This window comes from Saimiri boliviensis, chromosome 2 (assembly GCF_048565385.1).
Source record: "Saimiri boliviensis isolate mSaiBol1 chromosome 2, mSaiBol1.pri, whole genome shotgun sequence".
NCBI lineage: Eukaryota > Metazoa > Chordata > Mammalia > Primates > Cebidae > Saimiri > Saimiri boliviensis.
In genome coordinates this window covers 154,888,240-154,916,059 of record NC_133450.1, presented here as the reverse complement: position 1 = coordinate 154,916,059, position 27,820 = coordinate 154,888,240, and the positions used below count along the sequence as shown (strand labels likewise).

Here is a 27,820-nt window from a genome sequence, read left to right as displayed (position 1 = left end):
TAAAGTCTCCCACTATTGGCCAGGTGTGGTGCCTCATGCCTGTAATCCCAGCACTGTGGGAGGCCAAGGTGGGTGGATCACCTGAGGTCAGGAGTTCAAGATCAGCCTAGTCAACATGGACAAGCGTGAGACTTAGTCTCGGGAAAAAAAAAAAAAAAAAAAGGCTCCCACTGTTATTGTGTGGGAGTCTAAGTCTCTTTGTAAGTCTCCAAGAACTTGTTTTATGAATCTGGGTCCTCCTGTATTTGATGCATATATATTTAGGAGAGTTAAATCTTGTTGCATTGATTCCTTGACCATTATGTAATGCCTTTCTTTGTCTTTTTTGATCCTTGTTGGTTTAAAATCTGTTTTATCAGAAACTAGGATTGCAACCTCTGATTTTTTTTTTTTTTCTTTTCATTTGCTTGGTAAATCTTCCATCCCTTTATTTTGAACCTATGTGTGTCTTGCATGTGAGATGGGTCTTCTGAGTACAGCACACAGATGGGTCTTGGCTCTTTATCCAGTAACTGTGTCTTTTAATTATCAGCATTTAGCCCATCTACATTTAAGATTAATATTATTATGTGTGAATCCGATCCTGTTATCATGTTAACTGGTTATTCTGCACATTAGTTGATGCAGTTTCTTTATAGTGTTGCTGGTCTTTATGTTTTGATGTGTTTTTACAGTGGCTTGTACCAGTTTTTCCTTTCCATATTTAGTGCTTCCTTCAGGAGCTCTTTTAAGGCAGGCCTAGTGGTGACAAAATCCTTCAGCATTTGTTTATCTGTAAAGGATTTTACTTCTTCGCTTATGAAGCTTAGTTTGGCTGGGTATGAAATTCGGGGTTGAAAATTCTTTAAGAATGTTGAATATTTGGCCCCCACTCTATTCTGGCTCATAGGGTTTCTGCAGAGATCTGCTGTGAGTCTAATGGGCTTCCCTTTGTAGGTAACCTAACTTTTCTCTCTGGCTGCCCTTAACATTTTTTCCTTTGTTGGAGAATCTGACAATTATGTGTCTTGGGGTTGCTGTTCTTGAGGAGTAGCTTAGTGGAGTTCTGTCTTTGCTGAATTTGCATGTTGGCCTCTCTTGCTAGGTTGGGGAAGTACTCCTGGATAGTATCCTGAAGTGTGTTTTCCAACTTGGTTGCATTCTCCCTATCACTGTCAGGTGCACCAATCAGTCATAGGTTTGGTCTCTTCAGACTCCTATATTTCTTGGAGGCTTTGTTTGTTCCTTTTCATTCTTTTTTCTCTAATCTTGTCTTCATGCTTTATTTCATTAAGTTGATCTTCAATCTCTGATACGCTTTCTTCCACTTGATCAATTTGGCTATTGTTACTTGTGTATGCTTTGTGAAGTTCTCATGCTGTGTTTTTCAGCTCCATCGGATCATTTTTGTTCATTTCTAAACTGGTTATTCTAGTTAGTGTTTCCTTGTAACCTTTTATCAAGGTCCTTAGCTTCCTTGCATTGGGTTAGAACACGCTTCTTTAGCTCAGAGCAGTTTTTTTTTGTTTTGTTTTGTTTTGTTTTGTTTTTTTGTTTTTTTTTTTTTTGAGATGGAGTTTCACTCTTGTTACCCAGGCTGGAGTGCAATGGCGCGATCTCAGCTCACCGCAACCTCCACCTCCTGGGTTCAGGCAATTCTCCTGCCTCAGCCTCCTGAGTGGCTGGGATTACAGGCACGCACCACCATGCCCAGCTAATTTTTTGTATTTTTAGTAGAGACGGGGTTTCACCATGTCGACCAGGATGGTCTCGATCTCTTGACCTCATGATCCACCCGCCTCGGCCTCCCAAAGTGCTGGGATTACAGGATTGAGCCACCGCGCCCGGCCTAGAGCAGTTTGTTATTACCTGCCTTCTGAAGCCTATTTCTGTCCCTTCATCAAACTCATTCTCCACCCAGTTTTGTGCCCTTGCCGGAGAGGAGTTGCAATCATTTGGAAAGGAGGCATTTTGGATTTTGGAAGTTTAAGCATTTTTGCACTGGGTTTTCCTCTCTGGGAGAGGGAGGCCCCTAGCTCCTTGCACTTCCCAGGTCAGTTGATGCCCCACCTTGCTTCTGCTAGCCGTCTGTGGGGCTACACCCACTGCCTAACCAGTCCCAGTGAGATGAACAGGATACTTCAGTTGGAAATGAAGCATTCACCCATCTTCTGCGTTGGTCTTGCTGGGAGCTGCAGCCCAGAGCTGTTCCTGTTTGGCCATCTTGCCAGAGCAACCCCCAATCCTCAGTTTTTCTAGGAACTCAAATTTGGAAATCAGACCTAGATCCGTCGTCTTTTTTTTTTTTTTCTATTTGCATTCCTGCTATAACAATCTCAAATCTCCCTGAGGCATAAGAATTACCTTAGGCTATCTAGGGGAAAAGTAAGTCACAAAATACAAAAGAGAAAAATACATTTAAAAGATATTATCCTTATTATAGTCTCTCAGACTTTCCATAATGTCCTTTACCTTGTTGCCTGTTACCCAAACTCCCTGTCAAGCCCCGCCCAAATTACCAACTGGAGTAACTGGTAATGATTGTTTACTGACTGCTTAGATCAGATGAATGTGCTTTTAAACTTGACCATAACCTTGTAGATGTTCAGATCCCTGCTGAATAGGTGAGAAGCTGGAGCTTAGAAAAGGCGACTTGTGCAAAATAGCAGAGCTAATTTTGGGGAGAAAAAGTGTTGAGAAAACTCATTTGTCTTTTGTTCACTTTTTCTCACTTTGGCTCAGAAGTCAGGCATTCATTCAAATGCTGCAAATTTAGAACTTTACAGCTAGAGAAACATCCATTAAATAATATGGATGCTTAACACACTGCTCAATAAATGGCAACCAATATTATTAATATTTCTACTGATGACCAGGAAGATAAATATCTTAGTGTGTGGAGAACAGAGTCCATCATGGCTAAAATCTTGGTACAGTTTGATATTTCAACAGCTGGGCAGGAAAGAAGGTAAAGTGCTTGGAGAAGACAGGAGATCCTGGGTGAGATGGAAACAGGGGCTTGGGTTTCCCCTTTTCTTTTGGATGGGAATCCGGAACACCTGGGATCTTGTTCGGGTTTGGCTAATACTGTGGAGAGGCCATTTAAGGACCTTGTGGTTTAGTTTCCTCACCCATAAAATGACAGGTCAGGATGTTGGTGGTGAATCTGTCGGAATCTGTTTCAACTTCAATTTTTGCCTCCTCAGAAGAAAGAATTTGACTGAGAGCAGTAAGGCAGAGGGAGAGACTGAGGCAAGTTTTAGAGCTTGTCAATGAAAAGAGTCAAACTCTGTAAAATATTTGAAGACATTTATTCTGAGCCAAATGTGAGTGACACAGCCCTTAGGAGCTCCTAAAAACATGTGCCCAAGGTGCTCAGATGCATTTTAGGGAGGCGTGAGACATCAGTCAGGTACGTTTGAGAAAGACATTGGTCCAGAAAGGTGGGGCAATTCAATTTGCAGGGGTGGGGGTGAGGGGTGAGTGGGAGGGTGGGCGGGGGTGGGGGCGGGGTGGGGGGGTTGGCACTTCCAGGCGATAGGTGAATTTAAACATTTTCTGGTTGATAGTTGGTTGAGTTTGTCTAAAGATCTGGGATTCATAGAAAGGGAATGTTCAGGTTAAGATAAAGATTGTGGAGACCAACGTTCTTTTGAAGTCTCATAGTGGCTGCCCTTAGAGACAATAGATAAATGTTCCTAGTCAGACCTTTCGTTAACAGTCTCTTTAGGACTTGAAGGGTCTGGAAGAAAAACATCTAGCTATGTTAATAGAGATTCTTTATAGATGGAATTTTTCCCCTACAAAGAACAGCTTTGCAGGGCTATTTCAAAATACGGCAAACATGTTTTGGGGTAAAATATTTTGATTTTTCTCCCTTGTCTCATAATGTTATGCCTGAGTCAGATTGGAAAGTAAGTCACAATATATAGGGTTGAATAAAACCCATCTGATGAGAATTAATGATTTGTAGGGCATGACTCCCCAGACCCCTTAGATAGGAATTTGGGCAAGATAAAAAACAAAACAAAACAGAATTTAGTCCTCTTGGTGTTTCACCATGTTGCCCAGGCTGGTCTTGAACTCCTAACCTCAAGTGATCTGCTCGCCTTGCCCTCCCAAAGTGCTGGGATTATAGGTGTGAGCTACAGTGCCCAGCCTGATCCATGCCTTGCAGGCACTTAATCTGTGATATTTCACTTAGCGTTTATAACATCACATCCATTTGCCTTATAGAAGTTCAGTGGTGCCGGGCGCTGTGGCTCATGCCTGTAATACCAGCTCTTAGGGAGGCAGAGGCGGGAGGATAGCTTGAGCCCAGGAGTTCGAGACCTGCCTGGGCAATATAGCGAGACCCCGTTCTCCACAAAAAGGAAAAAAACAAAAAGGCAAAAAAAAAAAAAAAAAAAAGTTCAGTGGTTACAGGTCTAGAGGCAGGCATTTTAACCATCCGTATTCTACAGATGTAGAAACAAGGGCTTAAATAGGTAAAATTCCTTGCTCAAAGTCTGGTAAACTGGAAGCCTAGGAGTCTTAAGTTAGGTGTCTGGTTCCAGAGTTCCTGCTTTCTCGAACCCTGCAGCATGGTGGTGCTTGTCCTCCATTGCAGAGCACTGAGGCTGGTCCTAAGGTGTTGGTGATGTGGGTGGACAATGGTAGAAGGAACTTCATCCCTCTCGGACCAAGGGAGATAGAGGAGAGTGCAGTATGCAGATTCAGACACTAGGTGGCAGAGTGCCACAGGGCAGATAGCTCCACACGCCTGGATCTGCAGGGTGTGGTTCTCTCCTGTGTCCTGTGTTCTTTTAAATCAAGGAAAGGCTACACATTCCTGTAAACTCTGTGGTCTTTTACACTAGGGCCAAGATATGGTCCGTGTGCAACTAGACACATGCCCAAACTGTACATGTTTCATCCTTTATTGGGAGACATAAAGGAAGGAATTAAAGAATGAAAAACCAAAGTGGAAAGGAAAAGAGAGCAGTGGAGTCAATGCTGTAAAAGGAAAAACTTCCCTTTAAATTGCTTTTTAAAGAGTTTTTTGATAAAGATTTTTAAAGTTTTTTTTTTTTTCAAGAATTTAAAAAATTGTGATGTGTTATTTGCAGACATTTAATACTTTTTTTTTTTTTTTTTTTTTGAGACAGAGTCTCAATCTGTCGCCAGGCTGGAGTGCAGTGGCAGAAATCTTGGCTCACTGCAACCTCCACCTCCCAGGTTCAAGTGATTTTCCTGCCTCAGCTTCCCGAGTAGCTGGGACTACAGGCACGTGCCACCATGCCCAGCTTTTTTTGTATCATTCTTTTTTTAAAGTAGATACAGGATTTCACCATGTCGGCCAGGATGGTCTCGATCTCTTGACCTTGTGGTCTGCCCACCTAGGCCTCCCAAAGTGCTGGGATTACAGGCGTGAGCCACTGTGCCTGGCCTATTGAATACATTTAATATTAAATTAAATTTAATTTTCACCTAGGTTTTTTTTGTTTTTTTGAGACGGAGGCTCACTCTGTCGCCCAGGCTGGAGTGCAGTGGTATGATCTTCGCCTCCCAGGCTCAAGCCATTCTCTTGCCTCAGCCTCTGGAGTAGCTGGGATTACAGGCAACGACCACCATGCTAAACTAATTTTTCATATTTTTAGTAGGGAGGGAGTTTCACCATGTTGACCAGGCTGGTCTCAAACTCTTGATTTCAGGTGATCCACCTGCCTTGGCCTCTAAAAGTATTGGGATTACAGGTGTGAGCCACCACGCCCAGCTAATTCTCTTTTCCTTTGTTTTACTGGAGGGAAAAATATCATTCTTCCAATTCTGGAAAGGAAGCATGTATCATTTTATAAGAAAGAAGTCTAGTTTGATGTTTTGTTATAGCCTTTGAGTATTTTAGAATGTTATACTAAGACTCAAAATCATGTGTTTATACTATAGGCAAAAATAGGCTTTTTTTTTTTGAGATGGAGTCTCACTCCATTGCCCAGGCTGGAGTGCAATGGCATGATTTCAGCTCACTTCAACCTCTACCTTCCAAGTTCAAGTGATTCTCCTGGCTTAGCCTCTTGAGTAGCTGGGATTACAGAATTGTGCCACCATGTATGGCTAATTTTTGTACTTTTAGTAGAGACAGGGTTTCACTACATTGGCCGGGCTGATCTCGAGTTCCTGACCTCAAATGATCTGCCCATCTCTGCCTCCCAAAGCCCTGGGATTACAGGCATGAGCCACTGTGCCTGGCCCCAGAGTAGGCTCATCTCTTGCTGTTCCCCACAGTGAGTAAAATTAAGGCAAGAGGTTGGTCTAGTGTAGCTAGCCCAGGAAGCGTCTCTCCTGGCCCTCATCTCACTTGAGGACAGAGTAGGATGTGTGCAGTGGCCTACGGGAGGAAGAAAGTCCGCCTTTGCAAAGTCGTCTGGAGCATGTTTTCAAAAATGAAGACTCTCACTTTAACCATATAAAGTCTGGAGCACTCTATTTTACATGCCATGGTTATTTAAACTTCCTCAATGAAAAGAAACAGTAGAGCAAGAGCCAAGCTTTAGTCTAATAAGAAATGAGAAACGGAAGCCGTCAACCATGGAATGGGAAGGAGGACGCGCTGAGCCGAGGACACGCCGCCTCCTATCCTACAGCTCGGAACCTCCTACGGGAGGCTGTTTTGCCTCTTTAGTCCCGTATTAAGTTGGTTTTAATCTCCATCTTGATTGCCTTTCTTTCAAATGGATGGATACATTCGGACAGCTTGTCCTGATCAATTCTGATTGTCTATGAATGTATCCAGTGATATGGATAGGGCCACCTGATGTACCCCTGTAACCATGCTCCTGTCAATCAGGCAGTCGCATTTCACGGCAAAGGAGACCTGCATTTGAAGCTCAAAAATGAGAGAGCCCAAAAAGCCTCAGCGCTTGGTTGCAACACTGGGGACAAACTATGAGTAATAAAGTGGGTGACGGAGGCTTAAGGTAAGACCTCCTGTGGCATTTGGTTTCGCTCAGTTGGGGGTGGGGGAGGAGTGTAATGGCGCTGAACCCAGATTACGGAGGAGGCTTCATCATGCCAGACCAAGTTGAAGCCACTGAGTGGTTCTCAACAGGGAATAATATGCCACACTGAAGGCGACAAGGCAGACAGTGGGGAGACCAGTTCGGATGACCTTGCAGCACTCCAGGAGAAGTGGCGGTGCTTGGAACTATGGTAGCGGCAGTGGGAGAAGGGGGTGGACCCAAAAGCTGTAGGGAGGAAGGACCTGTAGACTTGGCCACCACCTCGCTGATGTGTTCATCACAATGAGTTCTGGAAGTTCTACAGCGCACCTGGAGGGGTGGTGGGTGAGCGAGGCCAAGACTGAGAGGAACACGGGCATGAATGCCCTGGCACAGCCTCACAGCAGCTCCTAATTCCTGAGAGGACCCCTTTCCTCCCCACATTCGATAAAGACAGTCTACAGAGTCCCTGGAAAAACCTCCTCCCTGCCCGCAGGTTGTTTCCCATTAGAGCAGCCTGCTGGAACTCCGCAGTGCAGTGGACGGTCCAGTGGTCGGACCAGCTACCGTTCATACTTGTGGGATAACTTGGAAGACTGTTGTTTTTGTGTGCATGCCTGTGTGCTCTGGAAAGAGATGCCAGTGGGTGAAACTGGAATGAACAATGTGACCTCAGAAAAAAAAAATGACCTTATTGTTAGCAAAACAGCGAATGCTTCCCCAGTGCCTGTTGACAGGGTGCTTTCACAAGCATGAGCTCATGTGATTGCCCCATCGCCTGCTTTTCCAGCTATAACAGGTTTGGAGAAGGCAGCTGTGGATTCTCTTTGGCTTTTGTTTGAGAAGTTTCTCTCTTCCTGGTCAAGAAGCCACAGGACCTGAATGTAACTGGGGCGGTGCTGGGCGCCTGCCCGTGTGACTCCTCCGGGGTCTGCAGGTGCTGCTAGTTTCTGACTTGCGTGGGTTCTTTGTTGCCGCAGCTCTGGACAGTTCCCAGGCTTCGTGAGAATTCAAGGATGCTTATCTGCAGAGACTTCTGGACAAGAGGGTGTAATGGTTCTTTTATGTGTTAATTTGACTGTGTTGAGGGTTACCCACAAAGCTGCTAGACCTCTGTGTGGGTGTCTGAAAAGGATGAGCATTCAAATTGGTGACTGAGTAAAGAGGGCTTTCCTCACCAACATGGGTGGGTACCATCCAATCTATAGAGGGTTTGAATAGGACTAAAGTGTGTGGGTTAGGTAAAATTCCTTTTCTGTTTGAGCTGGGACCTCCCATCTTCTCACGCCCTCAGTCATTGGCTTCCCTGGTTCTCAGGCCTTTGGGTCGGGGCTGGAGCTACACCCCTGGCTTTCTTGGGCCTCCAGCTCACAGATGGCAGAGCACAGGACTCCTTGGCCTCAGTAACTGCATATGCCAATCCCTTGTAATCCATCACTTTCTATACATCTGTACAAATACTGGTTCTGCTCCTCTGGGGAGCCCGAGTACAGTGGGGTATCATGGGACTGCCCCCCCAAACCCTGTGCCATGTAGCACCCTGATTCCTGTGGTACCTTCCTTCTGATGTAGGAGCTGCTGGTTAATACTGGTAGTAAGATTGAAAAAAAATGTTTAAAAATGGCTAGAGATACAAAGTAGCAGTGCATTTAAACCTTGTCTGCCGTTCGAGCAGTATGAGGCATTCCCAAATAAAAAGGAAATAGCAGAAGCAAGCGAGCTGGCAGCTGGGGAAGGGCAGCTTGAGGGAGCCTTATCAGAGCTACACTGAGGGACTGTGGCAGGTCCATAAGTGCTGTTAGTGTTGACTTGAAAACGCAACCCAGAGAACACAGCCCACTGCAAGCACCAGGAGTCTGTTGGAGCTCAGACTTCCGAATCATCTATTTTCTCCCCAGTGCCTGAAATGAAGTGTCCTCATTGGTTTTCTGGGAGACAGCAAGCCTCCCTCTTCTTTCTCGCATCCTCAGGTGGGAGTGACAGCCTCACCACTCGCATTTCCAAGTAAACCAGCCTTGGAGAAAGCAGCCGTGGATTCTCTTTTTGGCTTTCTTTCTAGAAGTTTCTGTCTCCCTAGTCAGTGAGTCACCTGACTTAAATGTAACAAGGGCAGGGTTCTTGGGTGCCTGTGTGACACTTCTGGACTTTGTAGAGTACTGGCCAAACCCACCATGGTGGCCACGGTAGGCTGGGGCACGGGGCTCAGAGACACACAGAACACTGCACAGTTGTGGCTTCAGGAGCAAGGGCATCTCCAGAATCGGACTTCTGTGTCCTTAACAGAGTCTAGAATGTGTCAGGGAACCAATTCTGGCCTGGAGAATTGTCGTCTGTCCTGTTGTTCCTAGATAAGAAGAGACTGTCTCACAAGCCCCATGCAGAATTCGGGACCAGAGATGTTTGTGTAAAGGCAGGTGAACTTGCACTCTTTCCCTTGGAATACGTTTGTCTTCCGAAGTTCATCTGTTCCAGGATACCTTGTTGATTTCTTGTCTGGAATTTGAGTCTCACTAGAAATACAATGTTGCTTTGCTAAAGAATGCTTTTCTCTCTGCAAGAGTGGCCTTGTGGCAAAGTGATCAGTACAGGGACTTGGTGCTGCTCTGCCTGGCTTTCTAACTGATAGCTGTGTGATCTTGGACAAGCTACTTAACCTCCTAACGGTTCTGTTGCTTCATCTATTAAAAGGGGATAGTAGGCCAGGCACGGTGGTGAACGCCTGTAATCCCAGCACTTTGGGAGGCTGAGGTGGGCGGATCATAAGATCAAGAGATCAAGACCATCTTGGCCAACACGGTGAAATGCTGTCTCTTCTAAATTTATACAAAAATCAGCCGGGCATGGTGGTGCGCCATCTGTAGTCCCAGCTACTCAGGAGGCTAAGGCAGGAGAATCACGTGAACCTGGGAGGTGGAGGTGGCAGTCAGCTGAGATCGAGCCACTGCACTCGAGCCTGGCAACAGCAAGACCGTCTCAACAAGAAATGAGGCGGGTGGAGTTGGGGGGGATAGTAATGGTGTTCAAGTACTTGATAGGTTTCTGGTAAGAAGAAAATGAGTTAACATGAACCAAGAGCTCAGAACAGTGCCTGCTGTGTAGTTAAGTGCTGCTATCTAAGCATTTGTTATTTTTCACAACTTGAAATTGAAGCAGAATATTAAATGGTGTCAAGGCAAAGCAGGCTTTTAGTAGCTTGGTGTAGTGACAGAAGTCTTGGCTTAGGAGGCAGGAGGCCTGCTGTTTGTGATCAGGCCTCCTACTAAGTACTGGGCTCACCTTGAGCCAGTCAGAGCTTCACTTCCTTCATTTTAAAATGAGGTGGTGGCTGGGTGCAGTGGCTCTTGCCTATAATCCTAGCACTTTGGGAGGCTGAGGCAGGAGTATCATTTGATCCCAGGAATTTGAGACCAACCTGGGCAACATGGTGAAACCCCATCTCTACCAAAAATTTGCCAGGCATGGCAGTGTGCACCTGTAATCCCAGTTACCTGGGAGGTTTGAAGTGGGAGGATCACCTGAGCCTGGGAAGTCCAGCCTGCAGTGAGCCATGATTGCAGCCCTGCACTCCAGCCTGGGTGACATAGTCAGACCTTATCTAGAATAAAATAAGGTGAGGTGGTGATAACAGATGAATGGATAAACAAAAGGTGGAATATTCGTACAATGCACTATTATTCAGCCATGAAAAGGAATTTAGTTCTGACATGTGCTACAACATGGATGAACCTTGAGGACATGATGCTAAGTGAAATAAATGAGACACAAAAGGATAACTGTTGTGTGATTCCACTGTCTTGGTATGAGCTATTTAGAACAGGCAACAGCATGGAGACAGGAAGTAGAACTGAGGTTTCCAGGGAATGAGGGAGGGGACGTGGACAGTATTGCTTAATGGTTACGGAGTTTCTCTTGTGGGTGATGAAAAAGGTTTGGATATGGATAGTGGTGCTAGTTACGGAATATTGTAAATGCACTTCATGCCACTGAATTATACACTTAAAATAGTAAAAATGGCAAACTTCATACTATGACTCTTATACTACAATAAAGTCAAACATCATTAAAAAGAGTGAAGTAGGCTAATATGGAAAGAAAAGTTACTTACTATTAACTTGGAAACTTTTCTGGCTGGGCGTGGTGGCTCAGACCTGTAATCCCAGCACTTTTAGGAGGCTGAGATTGGTGGATAATGAAGTCAAGAGATTGAAACCATCCTGGCCAACATGGTGAAACCCTGTCTCTACTAAAAGAAAAAAAAATACAAAAATTAGCTGGGCACAGTGGCGCACGCTTGTAGTCCAGCTACTCGGGAGGCTGAGGCGGGAGAATTGCTTGAACTTGAGAGGTGGAGGTTGCAGTGAGCCAAGATCATGCCACTGTACTCCAGCCTGGGTGATACAGTGAAACTCTATCTCAAAAAAAAAAAAAAAAAAAAAAAAAAAAAAAAATGCCGGGCGCGGTGGCTCAAGCCTGTAATCCCAGCACTTTGGGAGGCCGAGGCGGGTGGATCACGAGGTCAAGAGATCGAGACCATCCTGGTCAACATGGTGAAACCCCGTCTCTACTAAAAATACAAAAAATTAGCTGGGCATGGTGGCGCGTGCCTGTAATCCCAGCTACTCAGGAGGCTGAGGCAGGAGAATTGCCTGAACCCAGGAGGCGGAGGTTGTGGTGAGCCGAGATCGTGCGATTGCACTCCAGCCTGGGCAACAAGAGCAAAACTCCATCTCAAAAAAATAAAAATTAAAAAAAAAAAAAAAAATTGAAGCTTTTCTAGACCATGAGGCTACCAAAAAAAAAAAAAAGGTGACCAGCCTGGACAACATAGATTCTGCCTCAATATTAGCCGGGCGTGATAGAGTACATCTGTGATCCTAGCTACTTGGGAGGCCCAAGCTGGAGGATTGCTTGAGCCCAGGAGGTTGAGGCTGCAGTGAACCATGATTGCACAATAGCACTCCAGCATGGGTGACAGAGTGAGACCCTGTCTTAAGGAGAAACCAAAAAACCCAAACACATCTTATTTTGAGACTGAGATCACACACACACACACCACACACACACACACACACGCACACAGAGTTTCATGAAATGATGTTGACCATTACTATACAATCAAGATTTCAGATTTATTCAACTTTTAAAAACGCTTGTAGTTACATTAATTTTGTAACCCAAAATGTCCTGTTTAAAAACCATTGTTGGCCGGGCGTGGTGGCTCATGCCTGTAATCCCAGAACCTTGGAATGCCAAGGCAGGTGGATCACTTGAAGTCAGGAGTTCCAGACCAGCCTGGCCAATATAGCAAAACCCCATCTCTACTAAAAATATAAAAGTCAGTGTGCTGGCTCATGCCTATAATCCCAGCTACTAGGGAGACAAAGGCAAGAGAATTGCTTGAACCTGAGAGGTGGAGGTGGCAATAAGCTGAGATCATGCCACTGGACTCCAGCCTGGGTGACAGAGCAAGACTCTGTCTCAAATAAATAAACAAAAAAACCTTTGTTATTGGGAGACTGGCTCATGATGGGATATGTCTACCACTGGCCACTAGGGGGAGCTGATAAGTCAGGCTGAGGACTGAAGGGAGCTGGTGGGGTTGCAGGTAGTAGTCCTCTCTGTGCTGGCTGGGACCTCCCCTAACCTCTTGGACTCTTTCCTAAGGCCTTTCACAAGGGGCCAGGTTGTGCTCCTTGGAGTTTGGTTGAACGAATATCTGTTTATTTGAAGAAACCTTCCCTGCCTCATTCCTGCCTTGGGGAGCCCATTTAAATATGTGCTAGTTGTTGGATTTTTGGCTCAGCCTCTGGACTCGCTTCTTCCTAGTGAAGCACAGAACGCACCTCTTTCCTATTTGCACAATGGCCCCTTTAGATGTGTTACTGGCTGCCTTAAGACTTGCCATGAACGGCTGGGCGCGGTGGCTGATGCCTATAATCCCAGCACTTTGAGAGACCTAGGAGGGTGGATCACCTGAGGTCAGGAGTTTGAGACCAGTCTGGCCAACATGGCAAAATCCCATCTCTACTAAAAATACAAAAAAGATTACCTGGGCATGATGCTGCATGCGTGTAATCCCAGCTACTCAGGAGGCTGAGGCAAGAGAGTCGCTTGAACCTGGGAGTTGGAGGTTGCAGTGAGTGGAGATCGTGCCACTGCACTCCAGTCTGGGTGACACAGTAGGACTCCATCTCAAAAAAAAAAAAAAAAAAAAAAAAATCAAAAAACAAACAGAAGGCCCCTGTCTTAGCTCCAGGATCTTTAGAGTTTTTGCAGGGAGAAGCCAGAGGTGGTCAGGCATTTGGCCACCCTCTGTTAAGTACGAGGAGGATCAGGCCACTGGCTGATTAACCCCATCATCTTCAGTGCTTCTGAACATGGTGAACACGATTCTTATTTCTGTTTTCACCATTCGCTCCACCTGCTCTCCCATAAGGCTGTTCGTCATGCTTAACCAAAGCGATGACTGCGGCACGCGCCACCTTCAGAGCAGGCAGAAGAGCTGAGATGGCCTTGGGGAATGAGGATTCCCTTAACTTCATTAGCAAATGGTAATGCTCTCCTGTTGGTGAGCATCTCCACTTCCCCCTCCTGGGGTGAGCATGGTACAACCACTGTTGTTAACCTTTGTGACACCTTAGACTGGGATCAGCTATCAAAGGAAGGGAAGATGCCTTCAAGTCACTGCCCAGAGACAGAGCTAGACTTGCTTGATAAGACTGCTTCAGAGCAGTTCTTCCACAGGAATTCAGAAATGACTGTGCAACGTCTTCCTGCTGGCCACAGGAAATAGCCATGGCTTGTGGTGAAATTATGTTCACCAGCTAAGAGTTTAAGGGGACTCTACTATATCTCATGCCCATCCCTGCTTTGATTCTTAGTTGGAAGCCAAAGGCTGTGGAGATCAGATTTCCCCAGTGCTGTGTGACACAGTCTCCTTAGTGAGAACAGGCTGGAGACGGAATTCTTGCCTCAGTGGTGTATCACCCTGCTGCTACTCAAGAATACCACTTGAAACTAGCTCCCAGGGCCATGTGTGGTGGTCACGCCTGTAATCCTAGCAGTTTGGGAGGCTGAGGCGGGTGGATCACTTGAGGTCAGGGGTTCAAGACCAGCTTGGCCAACATGGTGAAACCCCATCTCTACTAAAAATACAAAAATTAGCCAACTATGTTGGCACATGTCTGTAATCCCAGCTACTCAGGAGGCTGAGCAGGAGAATCTCTCGAACCAAGCAGGTGGAGGTTGCACTGAGCCAAGATGGCATCACTGCACTCCAGCCTGGCGTCAGAGTGAGACTGCTAATAACAGCAAACCCCTCAAAGATTAGCTCCCAAGACTTTGATGATGGCTCTCTTCTCACATCTGTTTTTGGGTTACCACCCCCATATTTACCAACGGGCCACTGCTTTCTACCTTCTGCTTACATTCAGTCACTGGATACTTAGCAGATGACTCTGGTTAGGGGCTTTTTGATAGCAGCACTCAGTAGCGATAATGATGTGGCTGAGAACTTACAAGAGGCCTCCACCACAGAAAAGGCTCGGCAATCATCAGTCTCGAGGGTGGACCAGAGTTCCTAGCTCCACACATCCTCACAGGTATTTAGGTAGGTTATTAAGAAGTATGCCTCTTGAGCAATTCCAAAATCCTGGCCAGAGCTATTATTGGGAGAGGATCCCACTATGATAGATATATTGTATTTTATGGCTCCAAATCCTTTCTTTTATTTTTATTTATGTATTTTCAGATGGAGTCTCACTCTGTCACCAGGCTGGAGTGCAGTGGTGCAATTTTGGCTCACGGCAACCTCCGCCTCCTGGTGCAAGTGATTCTCTTGCCTCAGCCTCCCGAGTAGCTGTGATCACAGGCGTGTGCCGCCATGCCGAGCTGATTTTTGTATTTTTAGTAGAGACGGAGTTTCACCATGTAGGCCAGGCTGGTCTTGAACTCCTGGCCTCAGGTGATCCACCCGCCTCAGCCTCCCAAAGTGCGGGGATGACAGGCGTGAGCCACTGTGCCTGGCCGTTTCTGTCTATAGCCAAACACTCTGGCATGTAGCTTTGCAGTTCCTTCCACTGAAGGATTTGTTTCCCAGTCTCCTTGAATCTGGACTGGCCTTGTGACTTGTTTGGGCCAATAGAGTACCATGAAAATGATGGAGTCCAAGTTCTGAGCCTGAGCCTCAAGGATCCTTGTCCACCTCTATTCTTGCATTTTTGTTATGGCCATGAGAACACACTTTATCCAGCCAAGGCCAACTGACAGCTGCAAGTGAGACTGGCCAAGGTCAGCTGAGCTGCTTCGCTGGGCACTCGGAGGTGTGAGAAATACATGCTTACGCTCCTGAGGCTTTGAGGAGTGTCTGTTACATAACAATATCAGGACCATAAATAACTGACATATCCCATCTAGAAATCAGAATGATGTACTCCTTGAAGAGTTATCAGGAGCAGCTTTCAACTTCATATAAAATAGGTCCCTGTAGATTGCTTCTTTGCTAACAGTGGCCCAAACTGAGTATCTTTCACTGGTCTTGAACACTATAGATATATTTCATATCTTGGTGAAATATGGACAGTGAGCATGAGTGAAAGGTCATTCTTTATTAGGCATCACATGAACGGAAGGGGGAAGCAAAGGGAAGAGTGACCGCTACATTTCAGTAGACTGGCTGACAGCCTGTCTGCCCGGATGGGTGGGTTGCTAATAGCAGTTAAGGTCCATCATGTTGGCTCCTGGGTGAAACTCCTCTCCATGCAGAGGTAAATGTAGGTCCAGATCATTGAAAGGTAATCTTTAATTAATTAGTTTTTGAGACAGAGTCTCTGTTGACCAGGCTGGAGGTGCAGTGGCACAATCTCAGCTTATGGCAAAACTCCACCTCCTGGGTTCAAGGGATTTTCCTGCCTCAGCTTCCTGAGTAGCTGGGATTACACACGCAAGCAACCATGCCTGGTTGGTTTTTGTATTTTTAGGAGAGACGGGGTTTCACCATGTTGGCCAGGCTGGTTTCCAACTCCTGACCTTAGGTGATCCGTGTCCCTTGGGCTCCCAAAGTGCTGAGATTACTGTGAGCCACTGTGCCCAGCTGAAAGGTAATCTTTAGAAACTTAGTGGTAGGTAATGACAGTGTTTGGGCCCCCTAATTTTAAAAAGGATTAGAAGCATTGACAAGAATTTGGCAAAACAATTTCTGAACCCAAGACTGTTGTGTATTACCAAGTGTAGGATGTTTGTCCTCAGCCGGAGTCCCTAAACTCTGACACAAAAGGTAAGAAAAAGTACTTTGCTCTACCCTTTTAAATATTGTATGCCAGGTGCAGTGACTCACGCCTGTCATCTTAGCACTTTGGGAAGCTGAGGCAGGCAGATCACCTGAGGTCATGAGTTCGAGATCAGCCTGGCCAACATAGTGAAACCCTGTCTCTCCTAAAAATACAAAAATTAGCTGGGCATGGTGGTGTCTGCCTGTGATCCCAGCTATCCGGGAGGCTGAGGCATAAGAATCACTTGAACCCAGGAGGCAGAGGTTGCAGTGAGCCAAGATTTCACCACTGCACTTGAGCCTGGGTGACAGAGTGAGATTTTACCTCTAAAAGATGTTCTGCAGACCAAAATCTATAGCAAGGTTTATAGGACAGACAGCAAGCTTCTGGCTATTTGGTTATGTATGTGGTCATATATCCTGATGATGATTGAATGAAGCATATGGGAACTTCATTAACGTTCCTTCGGTCATTCAAGGCCTTCCATCAATCAGTCTCAGCAAGTGTACTTTCTGAGTGTCTTGTCTCTTGGAGATAGATTTATAGATAAGAGAAGATATAAACAAGTTGCTTCCTTTCCCGGTGAAACACTGATATCTTCTCCCTTTTTTTGAGACAGAGTCTCGCTCTGTAGCCCAGGCTGGAGTGCAGTGGTGCGATCTTGGCTCACTGCAACCTCCACCTCCCAGGTCCTGGTTCAAGCAGTTGTCCTGCCTCAGCCTCCTGAGTAGCTGGGATCACAGGCATGTGCCACCATGCCCAGCTAGTTTTTTGTCTTCTTAGTAGAGACGAGGTTTCACCATGTTGGTCAGGCTGATCTTGAACTCCTGACCTTATGATCTACCCACCTCGGCCTCCCAAAGTGCTGGGATCACAGGCGTGAGCCACTGTGCCTCACCGTCTTCTCCCTCTTCTAACACATCTCAACTCAGTCTCTGACCTCAGAGCTGTGGACATAGACGATATTCAGATTGGTTCCTGGGTCCATTGGGCCCCTGTGGCTTTCCAACACAGATTCATCTGTCTCTTGGATCTTAGTGTGAACATCTAGAATGACTGCTTTCCTGCTCTAGAAAGGAAAACCGCTGTGCTTTTCTGCCAAACAGCAGAATTGGAACCCAGGATGGAATGTGGAGGCAGCAGCTGAGAGGGCGGCGGTGCGGCATTCTCTCCTCTGCCATGAAGGTTTCCAGAGGAGACCATGATTTTAAAATGCGCATTCACAAGGCAGTGAGCCAACACAGAGAGATTCATGGGGTTAGCATAAAGAAACAGTACTAAGTGAAATATATGAGTCATTTAGTGATTTTTTTTTTTCTTACTGCTGTGAGTCAAGTTGAGTTCTATGGCCAAAGTCTAAAACCAAATTCTGGATGAATACAGGCTTTATAAACACTTGATATATTGTACTATACGCTGTGGAATGAAAGACTTCCCATTGGGCAATGGCATCTTTGCAGAATTTGCTTTTTATACTGGGGAGCACACATTCCACAGGGAACAGGCGAACCCATAAAGCTTAGTCACTGGAAACTGCAAAAGACGAAAGCCCTGCAAAGATGAAAGAGCAAAGACCCTTAGGGTTCCTGCCCACCAGGGAGCTCTGTTACCAGAGCCCTTCCTCTAGAGCACAGTTTCTCCATGTGGGGCTTTTGGACCAGAAGCATCAGCATCACCTGGGAACTTGTTACCAATGCCAATTCCTGAGCCTCTTTCCAGACCTACTGAATTGGAAGCTCAGGGTTGAGGCCCAGCAGTGCGTTTTCATAAGCCCTCCTAGGGATTCTGGTGCACACCAAAGTTTGAGGGCTACAAGTTCCTAAGAGACAATCTAGGGAAACTGTGCATATAGGTACATAGGAAATGGCTTTCCTTACACAAAATTATTTAGTCCCTAGAGCTCTAAGACATCCATTGTAGGCAATAGATTACTTTCTTCTGGGGATTATTAAGAAAACTGTCATTCAAATAGTTGTCATTGTTCTATGATTAAGTCCCCAGTGAGTTTTGTTGCTGTCCAGAAATCAGCTACTAAAGCCATTTGTTTACAGCAACATCTCACTTCCCGGAACCAGTTTCTGAATCAAGAAACCTAAGTTATGGCTGGGCGCGGTGGCTCTCGCCTGTAATCCCAGGACTTTGGGAGGCCGAGGTGGGTATCACCTGAGGTCAGGAGTTTGAGACCAGCCTGAGCAACACGGTGAAACCCTCTCTCTACTAAAAATACAAAATAAGCTGTGTGTGGTGGCACATGCCTGTACTCCCAGCTACTTGGGAGGCTGAAGCAGGAGAATCACTTGAACCAAGGAGGCAGAGGTTGCAGGGAGCCAAGATCGCACCATTGTCCTTCAGCCTGGGCAACAAGAGCAAAACACTGTCTCAAAAAAACAAAACAAAAAAAGAAAACCTAAATTAAGCTGTGCCAGCAAATCACTCCCTAACTTCTCTGGCTTAACATGATAAAGGATTATTTCTTGTTCCTAATACATTTGCAATACAGCTTGGCAAGGGAACGCTATTCCACAGTCACTCAGGGACTGAGGCTAATGGTATGTCTATGTCAACACTTGCTTCTGTCATCACTGGGACAGGGTGAACTGCACTGGCTTTTAAAGCTTCCATCTGGAATTGACATTTCACTTTTTCTAGTGTTTGACTGGAGAAGTCACATGGCCAAGTCTAACTTGAAACGTGGGTGAGCAGTATATCCTATTCTGTTGTGCCCAGAAAAAGAACTGGAGTCTCTGAGAACAGCCCTAGTGACTACTATTCAAGGTTGTGTGTGGGCCACAACAGCCATCGTGCAAAGCTCTGTGTTCACATTCAAGAAATAGCAGGGCTAAGAGTTTTTCAGTTTTTACATCCTTTCACTATATCTTTGATCATATTGATGCTCAAATCTACAGCCTCCTTCCCAAGATTTTTTTGATCAAACTTTCTCATTTTCTTAAACTTGAAAAAACTTGAAGTTAATATATATACAGGAAAGCACACAAATCGTGTGTATACCACCTGATGAATGGTCACAAAGTGAGCATAACAGTGCAACTACCCCCCAGGCAAGAAATCGACTATTACCAGGAACTCACCAGGCCCATTTGGGCTCCTTCCCAGTCACCTCCTTCCTGCTCCCTCATGGCGACACTCCTGACTTCTAACACCATACTTTATTTTTTTACACTCATTCAACTAGTATTTATCAGCCAGGCTCTGGAACTTCTCAGTCCTGGCAGATGGTGTTGCAAACCCAAGTACGCAATTTGATCCTAGTAAGTTTCCTGCTGGAAGACTGGATTTTCTGGGGGTGGGGTGACATATTTTAGGCAGGATTGGGGGTGGGTGAGCTCTGAACTCTGAGGGATTCCACCTAATACATACTTTCCTTATTACTTGTTTGTTTAAGCAAATCCAGTACTTCCTGAAAGACCAGATGGGACCATAGCAAGAATCCCTCTGCTGCCCGACATGTGAGAAGTGGTTGCCCAGCTGGCACCTGCTCTCCTACAACCAGCCTCAATACAGCATCGAGCTTCCCGTACCACTGACAGCAAAGCAGCACCTGCCTGCCTGCAGCTCAGGTATGTTCTCTCGCTCTCCGTCACACAGCCTGAGTCTTCCAGGCGGTTTCTAGGGCTGGGTAACTAGTTCCTTCTGGGTTGGGGAATGGGGAACAAGTGTAAAACTTACCTTGGCTCAAATATAAGATTGACATTTGGTTTTAGAAATAGAGGAGTATTTCCGGTGACTCATGCCTATTAATCCCAGCACTTTGGGAGGCCGACACAGGTGGATCATGAGGTCAAGAGATCGAGACCATCCTGGTCAACATGGTGAAACCCCGTCTCTACTAAAAATACCAAAATTAGCTGGGCATGGTGGCGGATGCCTGTAGTCCCAGCTACACGGGAGGCTGAAGCAGAATTGTTTGAATCCAGGAGTCAGAGGTTGCCGGGAGCCAAGATTGTGCCATTGCACTCCAGCCTGGGTGACAAGAGCGAAAGTCTGTCCCCCCCCCCCAAAAAAAAAAAGGAGTATTTTTTATGCAGCTTCCATTTTATGAAAATTAGGGATATATTTCCATTCTCTTGCCTATTTAATCAACAAAGGTCTTAATGCAGAGGCAGTGGGCAGCTGGATTCTTAAAATGCCAGCTCCTTTCTCATATCCTCTAATCAGGCATTTCTGTCTAAGCATTACCTGTAAAAATGGTATTTTGGGCTGTAATCCCAGCACTATGGGAGGCCGAGGTGGGCCAAACATGAGGCAAGAAGTTCAAGACCAGACTGGCCAACATAGTGAAACCCATCTCTACTAAAAATGTAAAAATTAGTTGGGCATGGTGGTGGGCATCTGTAAACCCAGCTACTTGAGAGGCTGAGGCAGGAAAATCGCTTGAACCCAGGAGGCAGAGGTTGCAGGGAGTGATGACAGTGTGAGATTGTCTCAAAAAAAAAAAAAAAAAAAAAAAGAGCTATTTTGTTTTCCAGCTTCATTGCAAGATCCTTGCCAGAATTCACGATAGGTATCTCAAGGATACCACTTCAAGTTCCAAATAATTTCATCTTTCATGCTTGAAAAGCTATGACTGTCCCGTAGGGAATTGCTGGTGCCTTCAGTGGGGAGGGGCTTGAATGAACAGTTCAGGAACATTGTGGCCTACGGTTCAGCCACATCCTTCTGTGGTAATGAACTACAACAAAATGTACTTTAAATATATTTTTATAATCAGCTGGCTTTTAAATTACAGTCGTGCTGAATAAGAGCAGAGAAAACATATGATTACTAATTTCCTTATGCAGAAAGTGGAACACTTTCTGGCTAAGGCCAGGGCTTTAAAAAAAAAAAAGTGCTCTCAGTTAAAAAAGAAAATAGAAAACTGTCTTAATTCCAAAGCCAAAGCAATGGTTCATGCCCTCCTTCTGGGCAGGAACATTCCAGCTCCATGAGGAAGTGCAAATGGAAAAGATTAGCTTGGGAAAATATTCTAAGAGCAGTCTGCACCCAGCCACTGTCACCTGTGTACTGACCCACCTTCTCTGGTCCTTATAAGCACAGAAAAACGGATCTGTGGCAGCCGTGGTTCCTAGCCTTCTAGAAATGACTCTTCCAGGAGACACAGAAATGCTGCTGCACATGAGTGGACAGCACAGAAAACCTGTGTGGATCTAGATCACCAGCGAAAGTCTGGCTCCTTCTAGAGCTAAGGTAATGCCAGCGTTTGCTTTGATACAGCTCCCCCACCCTGCCTAACATGTTTGTGGTGTGGTCCCAGTCATCATGAGCCATGTCTGAAAGAATTAATCACATTTCATATGGAAGCATGCTCTCTGTTTGTGCTGTTGTTTTTAATGAGAGCATCATTGACAATGCTTTAACCTGATAGCCATGCCTAATTTTGTTCTATGTAATAATGTGGGCTTGAGGAGGAGGCAGCGTTGGGGACAAAGGAGGGAGAACGGACGTGTGAATTAGGGAAAGGTGTCTCTCCCTTCGGAGCATGGATGGGTTCAAATCACTGCCTCCCCCAGGCCCAATTTTACAGTTAAATGGCTTAACAAGAGCTTTACTGGATTGAAGTCAACATTAAAAGACATTAGATTCCATCGTTCCATTGGCACAGTCTTTGGCCCCTTGTCTCTAATGAGAATTGGCCTGGTTCACATTTCAACATTGGGTCTAACCTGAGAGATTTTGCCTTTCCACCTGAAACTCTTAAAAAGACTTGATTAACTTAGAAGTTCCTGCTACAAAGAGTCAAGAACCCTCTTCAGCAAAGGTGAGCTGGCCTCAGTGGTAAATGGGAAATAAGCTGGTTTCAATCACCACCCTAGGGTTCAGCCACATCCTTTTGTGGTAATGAACTACAATCATCCAGATAAATTTCTTAAAACATGTATGTATTGTGTTTTTAGGACGGCTGGGGGTTATCCAAGGTTCTGAGTAACGTGCGACAACACGAAGAAGGATTTGCTGCTCAGGCCTGGAAGATGCTGTCTCCCTGTCGGAGCCTGTGACCAGCGAATTGGCACACTAGCCCTCCCTGCTGAATCCATCAATCAGCGTGTGCTGCCACTGCTGTAAGTCAATGGGCTCGAGCGGACAATGAGGGACACAGAACAGAGCTTAATGGAATTTTATTTTGAAAAGATGGCAAGAGGCTAAGGCACTTCAAACATTTAAATACATATAGGACCAAAGTAAATGTGACACGGTATAAAGGAATCCATAAATACAAGAGAACTACACTGTTTATTCTAGAGGCAAATACAGAGCCAATTGCTCTAACACAATCCAACCTTTATCATTAGACTTGTGCAATTATTAATACAATATGATAATGTTACATGTAGTTCTTCATGTCTTTAGTATGGAATATAAAAACTGAAAATACTGTGTCAATTTCATATAGATATCCTTTTTTATAAAAAGTCATATATTACATCTACCTAGATAAAACCAAATGAAAATACTGTGTTTTGTTAAGTTTTATACTTTCTGAGAGTTTTGTCTAGCCCAGGCCCAAGTTAGGGATGATCAAAGTCATCTCAACTTCCTTATTTTAAAGTAATAAAAGACAACAGAAAAAACTATGCTGGGAATGAGATTTTTGGAAGAGCTTTCTAATGGTTCCACATTTAGTAAATATAAATATTAGTGGAAACATTTTATAACATAGCAATGAGAACCTGACACTTCTTTGTGGGAGTGGCGAGAACAGAAGGGGCCCCTGCTGATCAGGTCAGAATTTCCTATGACTGTACATAACGGAGCAGATACTCAACAGCAACAGAGACGGGGTTAAAGTGTGCCCTACACAGAGAGATGGCGGCCTGAAAGGTGGCGCATGTGCCCAGGCTGGCAGTCTCTGCACTGTGAAAGCTTCAGCCTTTAGCCCTGGGCTTTATGCTTCTGTTTGCTGGTGAGCTCAGGCACAGTACACATACATTCAGTATCTGTCACCCCAACAGGAACAATTAGCAGCTTAATAGTGGCATGTAAATGAAGGGGTATTTGCATACAATCAGTCAAATGAACCTCGGTGGGTGGGGCCAGGAGACGTCTTCCTTCCAAGTCTAGGGGTGCCCTAGAGACCAGGAAAGGAAAAAAAACTGGGGGTTAATAAGTGACCTCAGGCAGATGTGTGCCCTGTGATAGTGGATCTTGGCCCCCCCGACAGCCAACAACCAGCTGTGAGCCAAAGCAGCTCTGGCTGAGAACAGGGGACAGGTGTCCACAGCAGCAGGCACAGCTCCAAGGCCAGCTGGGCTCAGCAGTGCTATGTCCAGCGGTCCTGGGAAGTCACCTTCCCCACTCAGTGAACTGTGGACCATCTGCTTTAGGAACGATGCCAGAACCGTGGTGAAATATCCCCATGGGCTCAGGGGGTGCATCTGGATAATTCTGTACAGAATTAAAACCTATGGACAGCTGTGAGAACATCTGTCTTGCAAGGACAAGCAGGGCCCAGCCCCTACTTAAACATTAGTTCTCCTGCCCTTGGTGGTGGGGCAGAAAGAAAGGGTGAACTGTTAAACTCCAGACTAAAACTTCCGTTTTGTGAATCAACATAAAATCTGTCAATTCCTGGAGGAAGGGGGTCCACCAATCTGGTAGATTTCAGCCTGTTTACAAATGCCAAATGCACAACACTGACCGGAGACTGGGCTTTTGCAAAGTTGACGTGGGCATACAGAAGAACTGCGATGTCCTTGTGTCCCGCTTCCAGGGCGATCGAGAGCGCAGTGCTGCCGTCCTTAAGATGCAAAGAACAAGCCATGTTGGGTTTCTCAAGCCTCCAGACAGCCGGAGAAGGTAAGAGAATAAAACCACCTCCAGTAAGCGGTAAAGTTCCCCAAATATCCCTACTCCTTTGGTCCTCGGGGAAACTTTCAGGACCTCTAAGTGTGGAGGCCTGAGGATGTGAAGATGAATGAGGTAAGCCTCCACCCTCCAGAGGTCCCACTTATGAGGATTAGTTTATTCAACCATTCTGCTCACCAGGAGGGGGAAGCAGAAGATGAGGATAGAAACAGTTTTTTTTCCTTATAATTATGAATGACCAGGCAAGCACCAGTAGTGTGTTCGGAGACTCAATTTGCCAAAGATCTCTTAGCTTTCCTCTTAGAGCACTATTGTCTTAAAGCCCTAACCACCTCCGTTTAAGGCTACAATTAACATCCGTAAGCATGCAGTGACTTGCATAGATGTATCTTATGGAAATAAGAGGGGAACCACTACATCTGAGAAAGAAATGCTTCATTTAACTGCTTGAATTTTAGGGATTCAGATGGATATAAAGGAGTATCAAGGTAAACAACAGTACAATTTGTTTTCTGTCTATAGTCTTTGTGTGTGTGTGTGTGTGTGAGACAGGGTCTCTGTCCCCTAGGCTGCAGTGCAGCAGCAGGATTAAAGATCACTGTAGCCTTGACCTCCAGGGCTCAAGTGATCCTCCCACCTCAACCTCGAAAGTAGCTAGACTATAGGCTTGCAATACCACACCTGGATAATTTTTTTTTTTTTTTTAAAAAGATGGGAGTCTCACTATGTTGCCCAGGCTGCTCTGAAACGCCTGGGCTAGAGCGATCCTCCTGCCTCAGCCTCCCAAAGGGCGGGGATTACAGGAGTGAGCCACTGTACCCAGCCTATCTAGTCTTGAAATAAGGATTTCCCTCTGGTCAGCAACAGCAGGACCCCCTTCTCCTTTGGTTTAATCTTGGTCCTTCCCTCCCATGCTGTGAATTTTAAAAGAGAATAGAAGTAAAAGCAAACAAAACTCAAGGCACAGTTAACAAAGTTTTCTGGAAGGAAGAAGTCAGAAGCTCTCCCTCCCCCAGAGGGGAAGAAGGGAATCTGGTACAGCTGCAGCTCCTGTGGAGGTGGCTGAGTGCGAAGCTAGTCAGTCCCTCATGCCAGTGACAACCTCTGCTGGTTTGGGCCCAGAGGGATCTGACATACAAAGGGTATTTTCCCTAACTTTTTGGTGTTTTGAGCTGAAGGAAGCTCTGATCCAAACCTGTGATCCATAAACTTTCAAAAACAGAACCAAGGCCTTGACACCATCTGACCAGGTCCTAAACCATCCACCACTCTTCTGCTGTGGCCTGGAGACACCCATAAGTACCCTCTTCACTGGTTTCCTGGAAATGTGGACAGCCTGGGAACTGGGAGAGGAGAGCAGAGTGATGCTGATGGGACAGACTGAGCAGACACGGGAAAATGTGCTTAAAGAAGCCCAGATACTCTGCATGGCCTGGTTTAAGGGGTGCCACAAGCTACTCACTTTGATGAGCCAGAGCGGATCATCTGCCTTCACTTTGGGTGGGAAAGGCTGGCTGTGTAGGAACTGGTTTCAGTCACCTTGTAACCCCAGCCTCTAATGAGTAATAATCCAGATTTCCAAGCGGACTGGGGCCTTGGCTGTTTCGAAGTGGACCCGTTGGAAGTCACCTGCACTGAATTTGATTCTGCAGTGCAAATCCATCGCTTCCCCTTTAACAGAGAGGCTCTTGGACATGCCCATTAAATCACTTTGTCATTTTATGAATTTTGGGGTGGGGCCTATTTATTGTTCTGCTTTGGGCACTAGTTTAAGAGTTAGTTTGTATGCAGTAAGTTTAGCCAAGCCTGGCTGTGAAAGGAGGGCATCTGGATGGTGACACAAATCCACGAGGAAAAGAGGGGAGGATTTGCTCACCCGTGGCCAAACAGCACTCCCAGGCCTCCCGCCCAGAGTCCCCCAGACCCCTGGCTTGGAGGCCCAATGGAGACAGCTTACATTGTCCTCTAGGTGACCGTTGCAGCCGGGCTGGGCCAGCAGCAGCTTGACAATCTCCACGTGCCCGTGCTCGCTGGCACACATGAGGGCCGTGGAGCCCTCGTCATCCTGGATGTTGACATCAGCCCCGCAGGCCAGCAGGCCTTTCACCATGTCTATCCTCCCGTGACTGACCGCCAGCATGAGGGCCGTCTGTCCCGCCTATGAGAAGAGATGACAGGGACTTCAGAAATACAAACTGAGGTGGCAGTGGTGGCCCCTCATGGGGCTGTGCTAGGGAAAGAACTGGCTTGGAACTTCTTGGGGTGGGTGGTGGTAAGCAGGGAGAAACCAGCTTCCCGTGAGCTAAGGAAGGGCATAAAGGAAGGAGCCAATTTCTTTTCTTTTTTTTTTTTTTTTTTTTGAGACGGAGTTTTGCTCTTGTTACCCAGGCTGGAGTGCAATGGCGCGATCTTGACTCACTGCAACCTCCGCCTCCTGGGTTCAGGCAATTCTCCTGCCTCAGCCTCCTGAGTAGCTGGGATTACAGGCACGCACCACCATGCCCAGCTAATGTTTTGTATTTTTAGTAGAGACGGGGTTTCACCATGTTGACCGGAATGGTCTCGATCTCTTGACCTCATGATCCACCCGCCTCAGCCTCCCAAAGTGCTGGGATTACAGGCTCGAGCCACCGCGCCCGGCTAGGAGCCAATTTCATTTGCGCATCGAGGATCTGTCACAGTATAGCGAGGGGCTGGAAGTTCAGAGGTGTTTAAAAGTGAAGCTGTGAAGACATCTGGATCTGGGCCACTGCCTGCTCTAAAGACACTGCAACATGGAGAAAGGAAGCAACAGTCACTAGGTGTATGATGGGGACGCCTCATCATTTATGTGTAGGGAGACTAACAGCATTTCCATGCAAATGAAGAAAAGAAAGGCAAAGCGGGGAAGAGTTTCCAGTGTGAAATTTAAGCCCGTATTTCACTGGTGTGTTTGCTCAGCAAGCAGTGCGTGGACTCAGGGCAGGCCTGCAAACAAATGCACCATGGCGGGAGCGTGGCATCTATGCCTGCTCTGCCAGAGCGGCCACTGCAGTCCTGTCTGCTGCCTGTGGGTCAGGGGTGCCTTCCTGAGCACAGGAACTAAGCGTGCTAACCTGACTGGCTTTGGCATTCACATCCCCACAGCCGAAGAGTTCCTCCACAACCCGCATGTCTTTTTCTGCTTCCACAGCGGCAAGGGCTGCCAGCATGATGGGGGTATAGCCTGCCTTGTTCTGGTGATCCACGTTACACACGTCTGCAAAAAAGAAAAAAAGTCTCTTAGGAAGCAGCCCCTTCTAACAGAAGCGGCTTATAGAGCCACTGAAGGGATGGTGTTTACAGGAGCGCGGTGAAATGGCACCAGGTGGCTGGAGACCAAGAGTGACTTAGAAGGAAATGTGAGAGAGGTTTTCATACCAAACCAAAAACTTGTTTTTCCTATTCAGGAGACCTGAAGCAACGGTAACCTACAGCGGTTTGTTTTGTTTTGTTTTGTTTTGTTTTGAGACAGTCTTGCTTTGTTGCTCTGGCTGGAGTACAGCAGCACAATCTCAGCTCACTGCAACCTCTGCCTCCTGGGTTCAAGTGATTCTCCTGTCTCAGCCTCCTGAGTAGCTGGGACTACAGGTGCCCACCACTATGCCTAGCCTACAGCATGTCTTGTTGGCAACTGGTGGCTGAGATGCAATGGCTTAGAAGTCTGGGCAGTTGTTCTAATGGCTGCTCTTGAGAATAAACAATCGTGGGATCTAGGCACTCAGCTGTGTTTAGAAAACCACTGCTCTGAAGTGA

The 27,820-nt window shown here is 46.1% G+C and overlaps 1 protein-coding gene and 1 long non-coding RNA gene across 29 annotated transcripts in view; one reads left to right on the top strand and one right to left on the bottom strand.

The window, feature by feature from the left end:
- The window catches only part of LOC141583716 (uncharacterized), a 79,488-nt gene extending 57,191 nt beyond the window's left edge, over window positions 1–22,297 (top strand). The window contains exons 5-7 of one of the 2 annotated variants that reach the window (XR_012516568.1): window positions 19,629–19,803; window positions 21,281–21,430; window positions 22,138–22,297. This is a non-coding gene — a long non-coding RNA (uncharacterized LOC141583716). Of the gene's footprint in view, window positions 1–19,628; window positions 19,804–21,275; window positions 21,431–22,137 lie in introns of both variants that reach the window. The other variant, XR_012516567.1, reaches the window with a different exon arrangement.
- Window positions 22,298–22,342: 45 nt separating this feature from the next.
- The window catches only part of KANK1 (KN motif and ankyrin repeat domains 1), a 240,357-nt gene continuing 234,879 nt past the window's right edge, over window positions 22,343–27,820 (bottom strand). For all 27 annotated transcript variants that reach the window (XM_074394727.1, XM_074394726.1, XM_074394725.1 and 24 more), the window contains 4 exons: window positions 27,142–27,284; window positions 26,004–26,204; window positions 23,880–23,978; window positions 22,343–23,309 (listed from right to left, as the gene is read on the bottom strand). In XM_074394727.1, the coding sequence (XP_074250828.1) occupies window positions 23,247–23,309; window positions 23,880–23,978; window positions 26,004–26,204; window positions 27,142–27,284 (506 nt within the window). In that variant the 3' untranslated portion in view covers window positions 22,343–23,246. The remainder of the gene's footprint in view (window positions 23,310–23,879; window positions 23,979–26,003; window positions 26,205–27,141; window positions 27,285–27,820) is intronic.